Genomic DNA, 5,257 nt, shown 5'->3' with positions numbered 1-5,257 from the left:
TTTTAAGTTACATGAATATGAAAAATACGATGAATTCAAAAAAATGGAATACAAGTAAATGGAATAGTAGTTTTTATAAAAATAAAAGGAATGAAAATTTAAGTGTATATGTAACATGAATGGTAGTTATTTGCATGAATGTAAGGGAATGAAATAGATTTAGTTTTTTTTTTTTTTGACGCCGAACGGCTGAAATAGATTTAGTTTAAATTAAATAAAAACTTCTAATTAATATAAAACTCTTATTTTATTTTTCATTTCTTTCATTCCTTGCGAGACTTTTTGTTTCTGAATGTTTTTTAACTACATTTCATTGATTTCCCAATATTCCATTTCATTTCATTTTTTACATTTTATTTTTGATTCATCTCAAATGGTAACATTTTTATGGAATCTTTGTGAATGACTCATTCCACACAATTCTATTCTAAAATATGTGTATCTAGTTACAGCCTAAGTTTTGTGAAATTATACGGTAAGCATATTTAAGTAATTTAATTTTTTTTAAACAAATATATAATAAGACTCGAACGATATGTTATAATGCATAAACATTGTTTTTCCTCAAAACATATATATCTCAAAATTGCAGAACCGATGAAAATTCACATCTAGTGGGTCTGTCAGTGGATGACTCTGTTTATATGTCACATCCTAAAATACTTTTTTATTTGTTTCATAATATCACATAACTGGTACATTTGGCACAGGTTGGTAAATTCATTTATTTAAGCCTAAGGTTTAGTCGTTACCTGTCGTCCATATGTTCATAACATTTAATGCACAACTAATACTCCATCGTTACCTGTCGTCCATATGTTCATGACATTTAATGCACAACTAATACTCCAAATAGGCGTGGACTTTAGCGAGCCACTCACCGACAATTCTTTGGTTTTTCATTAATTAATAATTGTTACTTGATGTCAAAAAGAAAAAAATTTTTGTCACTCTCAGAATAAATTTTTTCCAAAGATAGCAAAGGTTATTCCTCTTACCGTGTTAGTAACGTTTTAACAGAAAATTCAGACGAATTCAGAAAAAAAGTAATTGATCAACATCCTAAGATTATGGTTATCGTGTCTTTTTAAGAGTAGTAATTCGAGGGAAAGAGCCAAAGAGGTGCGGTTTCCATAATCCTAAATTATGATTAGTTCTTTTTTTTTCATTCATATATTTTCGATTAAATTAGGTGTAGAAATAGCAAGACATCTTTTTTTTTTGTAAAAAGCTTTCATATTAAAATGAATAAATGGTATAAGTATGAGTTTTCACTCATAAGTTTGAGAAAATTTGCAACAAGAGGAGGGTTTTAGCACAACCCGAGTGAAAGATTTACAAATGAAACCTAATAGAAAAGAAAATAAAAACCAAACTAGTGGAAATGGTTTCTTCGGCCACGTCGACTTTTTTTACCCTTTCCTCTAACATTTGTTCATTCCATTTCTTGAACCTTTTGTGTTGGTTTTATTGGTCTGCCTCCTCTAGTTAAGTTTTCCTCCTCTAGTTAAGTTATAACTAGAGGTTTCTCCGCGTCTAAACCAGTTTCTTTCCCATAAGCAAGAGGAGTCTCCGGCATGTGGAAATGATGATGGTTGGGAGTGAGAGGCGAGAGAGTTGAATACACATGAGACATCATTATCAAAGAAGACTTTTGAGAAGATGCTAGAGAAAATAGACGAATTAATGTGCATATGATTTACAAAGCTGGGCTTCCTAATTGGTTGTAAACAATGTTCTTTCGATCTCTAGCTTAAAGCTTTAAACATGTATTTGAGGGATGTGCATATGGTTTACAAAGCTGGGCTACCAATCTGATGTGCATATGGTTTACCTACATCTTTCCTATTTTGGAACAAAATTATTCTTACTAATATCCACATAAATCGAAGAAAATAGACGAATGGTAGATCTTAGCGCTTCGTAGGCAATAAGCAACATGACCAGGTGGTAGTTGGTACCACTCGTTGGCGTGGAGACAACAAATCGTTTTTTTCTTTCAATAACCAAAATATTTTTACACCTGTTTCAGAACACATGTATACCTTTTTTTCCTAAAACCCTTAATTGATACTTGGACTGTAAATCATGTCTACTAAATCAAGAATGATTCAGAGCATTTTATAGTTAAAAAATAACATAAATATAAAAGAGAAAGAGGATTCATTTGAAAACTTCTAAAATACTCATTAGAATTTCAAATGCTATATATATATATATATATATTTAAACAATAAAAACTAAGATATGGTGTATGACTTACCGGCTTAGATATCCAAGCCGGAGACATATAATCGACATAGAACATTGCAGAAGGGGAGTTTCTTGCACTTCGTGCAAACTTGTCCGCCACTCAATTGTGAATTCTTGATATATGTCGGATCTTGAAAGTGGAAAAGAAAATCTTTCTGCGTCGGAGTTCTTCCAAGTGTAGCAAAATCTTACTATTTATATTTTATTAGTAATTCTATTTCAAATTAAAATTTAATTATATATATATTTATTTCTAGATATTCATACTTTTACTTGAGATATTTTTGAGCGTCTTATCAATAAAAGGTTAAAAGTACTCTTCTAGATTGGAATTACAAAATTATAGATGGAATATATATCAGAGATTTATACGATAGCATGGGAAGGAAAGAGAAAAGACAATAAATATCATAGAATGCGTAGAGAGGACGTGCAGAAAGCAGAGAGTTTAAGTAAGTAGTTGAAGATATCAGAAAGAAAAGAAGAATCTCTCTCGCAGAAAACTTAAGAACCCTAATAATTTATAGCCTCAAAATGGTACATTCGAAGAAATTCCGAGGTGTCCGCCAGCGTCAGTGGGGTTCTTGGGTCTCTGAGATTCGTCATCCTCTCTTGTCAGTTCTCTCTTCTTCACTATTTAACACACATAGTCATATATACAATATATACATATATATATATATATATATATATATATGTATAAACTGTTTTTCAGCATATGTATCCAAATATCCAATTAACCATCATCGATCATACTTTCAAAGATTGATGCAACTCTTACGGACATGTGTTTTCATTTAAATCGTTTTCCTCATTTTTCGTCCAATTAGCTAGAGAGACCACATTCATGAATGGCTTGTTTATATTTGTAATTTTTTCTATACATTAATTGATAAATAAATGTATAAAAATACAATTGAATCCATGCGTATGTATTATATCTATCGTATAATAAAATCTTCTTATTGTTTTGTTAGCATTCACATTTTTAGTGCTCTTTTTGGGTAAATCTGTTTAAATATAGTAATAACTAATAAATCATACTAGGTATATGGTGTACCCTTTCATTAATAACTGAAATAACCTAACTAGCAAGGAATTTGGTAAGTAATGATATACTATCTAATATCTATTATACACCTTTCTCAAAAAGAAAAAGAAGACTACTAGAAAAAGTATTAATTTTCATGTTCTATGGTCAGCAAACATTATATATAGTTCATATGATGTGTATTTTTTTAATATATAGTTTTTTATACTCTAGTTTCGTTATTAATGCGTAAGTGTTTGTGTGGTCAGTAAGAGAAGGGTGTGGCTAGGAACATTCAACACGGCGGAAGAAGCGGCTAAGGCCTACGACCAAGCCGCGGTTATAATGAACGGCCAAAACGCGAAGACCAACTTTCCCGTCATCAAATCCAACGACTCAGATTCTTCAGACATCAACTCTCTGTCAAGGTCGCCTAAATCGTTATCAGAACACCTAAACGCTAAGCTAAGGAAAAACTGTAAAGGCCAGACACCATATCTGACATGTCTCCGCCTCGATAACGACAGCTCACACATCGGCGTCTGGCAGAAACGCGCCGGGCCAAAAACGACTCAGAACTGGGTCAAGCTTGTTGAACTTAGCGACGGCGTTAACGCACGGGCCGGTGATGTTGGGATTAATAAGATGAAGAAAAAAATCGACGACGTTGAGGAAGAAGATCAGATGGCAATGCAGATGATCGAGGAGCTTCTCAACTGGACTTGTCCTGCTTCTGCATCCATTTCAGGTCTTCACTAGATATTATTATAAAATAAGTTATAATTAATTTATGGAGCTTTGAAAAAAATACAGAGCTTTAGTCAAATACATTTCGAATATATATATGGTAACCTATAGGCTATATAGATCGAAATAAGCAGACATATACGTAAACACCTTTTCAAATGTATACAACTTTTTTTTCTTTTTTAAATGTATACAACTTGGTCTGCATGTATAATGTATACTACGTTATAAATAGTATTCTACTTGATTATAAAGAGTTTATTATCTCAGTTGTATTCGTCGACATGATATAATTACGTAGAGCAGACCGACAAGACATGATACAATTGTAAGGAAGATAATTAATTCGTTGATTAAAGAAGAGTCAAAAGTAAATGACTAAATGTGAAAGAGACTTGTCAATCTTTCTAAACCCATATTCATGTGATTCGAATGTTTAGTCTTACGTCGACCAAGAAAGCTTATACCATTTAACAGGCTACTACGTGATAATCCGCGCTCTGCGCGGAGCGAGTAGATTTAAAAGTATTATAATTTAATATATAGACATAATAAAAGTTAAAGTCATAGTAAGAAAAATATATGTAAGAAAGTACGGATTATAACTAAACATTTTAGTATGTCAATATAAATTTATATGCGATGGACTTTAAAATTAAATTGTATATTTGTTTGCATAAAGGTAAATTATAAATATAAGATTAAATGAAACATAAACAATAGTCTAATAAAATAGAAAAGGAACAATGTATCAGAAAACAAAAGAAAATAAAAAATAGAGACAAAATAACTGCTGTCAATAATGTCTTCAGAAGTCTTCGTTTGCAATCATATTATGAGCAATAGCAAAGAGATCATCTTGAGAAATTAAAAACATTATTTAACAAAAAATGTGAATGCATGTATTACATCAATCGTAAAGCATCAATTTCTGGAACACCAGTGGGGTCGAAGACAATTTTGGAAAACCCATCAATGTTAGTAACCTTCTTAAGTCGGCCTTATTATGAAAGATGAAAAATATTAGCAAGATATACATATAATATCAGCTCCAAAAGATTTATTATATACAATAAATACAATAGATTACTTTGTCCCCAATTAATTGCCAACACTGTAAAACACATAATACTATGTCTGCATCTATAGAATTCCATAAATCATTGAAAACATGAGCAAGTGCACCATAAGCGACACACTTAATGACGACGTTACTGTAAAAAAAAA

General features: G+C 31.3%; 1 protein-coding gene across 1 annotated transcript; it reads left to right on the top strand.

The window, feature by feature from the left end:
- Positions 1–2,694: 2,694 nt before the first annotated feature.
- Positions 2,695–4,330, top strand: LOC106302209 (ethylene-responsive transcription factor SHINE 3). The gene is made up of 2 exons (XM_013738746.1): positions 2,695–2,867; positions 3,553–4,330. Exons 1-2 carry the CDS (start codon positions 2,788–2,790, stop codon positions 4,040–4,042), a joined length of 570 nt encoding a protein of 189 aa, XP_013594200.1. The 5' UTR covers positions 2,695–2,787; the 3' UTR covers positions 4,043–4,330.
- The last annotated feature ends 927 nt before the right edge of the window (positions 4,331–5,257 follow it).

The sequence above is a fragment of the Brassica oleracea genome, chromosome C7, assembly GCF_000695525.1.
Source record: "Brassica oleracea var. oleracea cultivar TO1000 chromosome C7, BOL, whole genome shotgun sequence".
Lineage (NCBI taxonomy): Eukaryota > Viridiplantae > Streptophyta > Magnoliopsida > Brassicales > Brassicaceae > Brassica > Brassica oleracea.
The sequence above is the reverse complement of the archived record's forward strand: the minus strand, read 5'-3'. Positions and strand labels throughout refer to the sequence as shown.

Coding starts and splice junctions, on each gene's coding strand:
- LOC106302209 (XM_013738746.1), top strand. CDS start 2,788: ATGGTACATTCGAAGAAATTCCGAGGTGTCCGCCAGCGTCAGTGGGGT. Junction 2,868..3,552: donor GAGATTCGTCATCCTCTCTT/GTCAGTTCTCTC, acceptor TTGTGTGGTCAG/TAAGAGAAGGGTGTGGCTAG.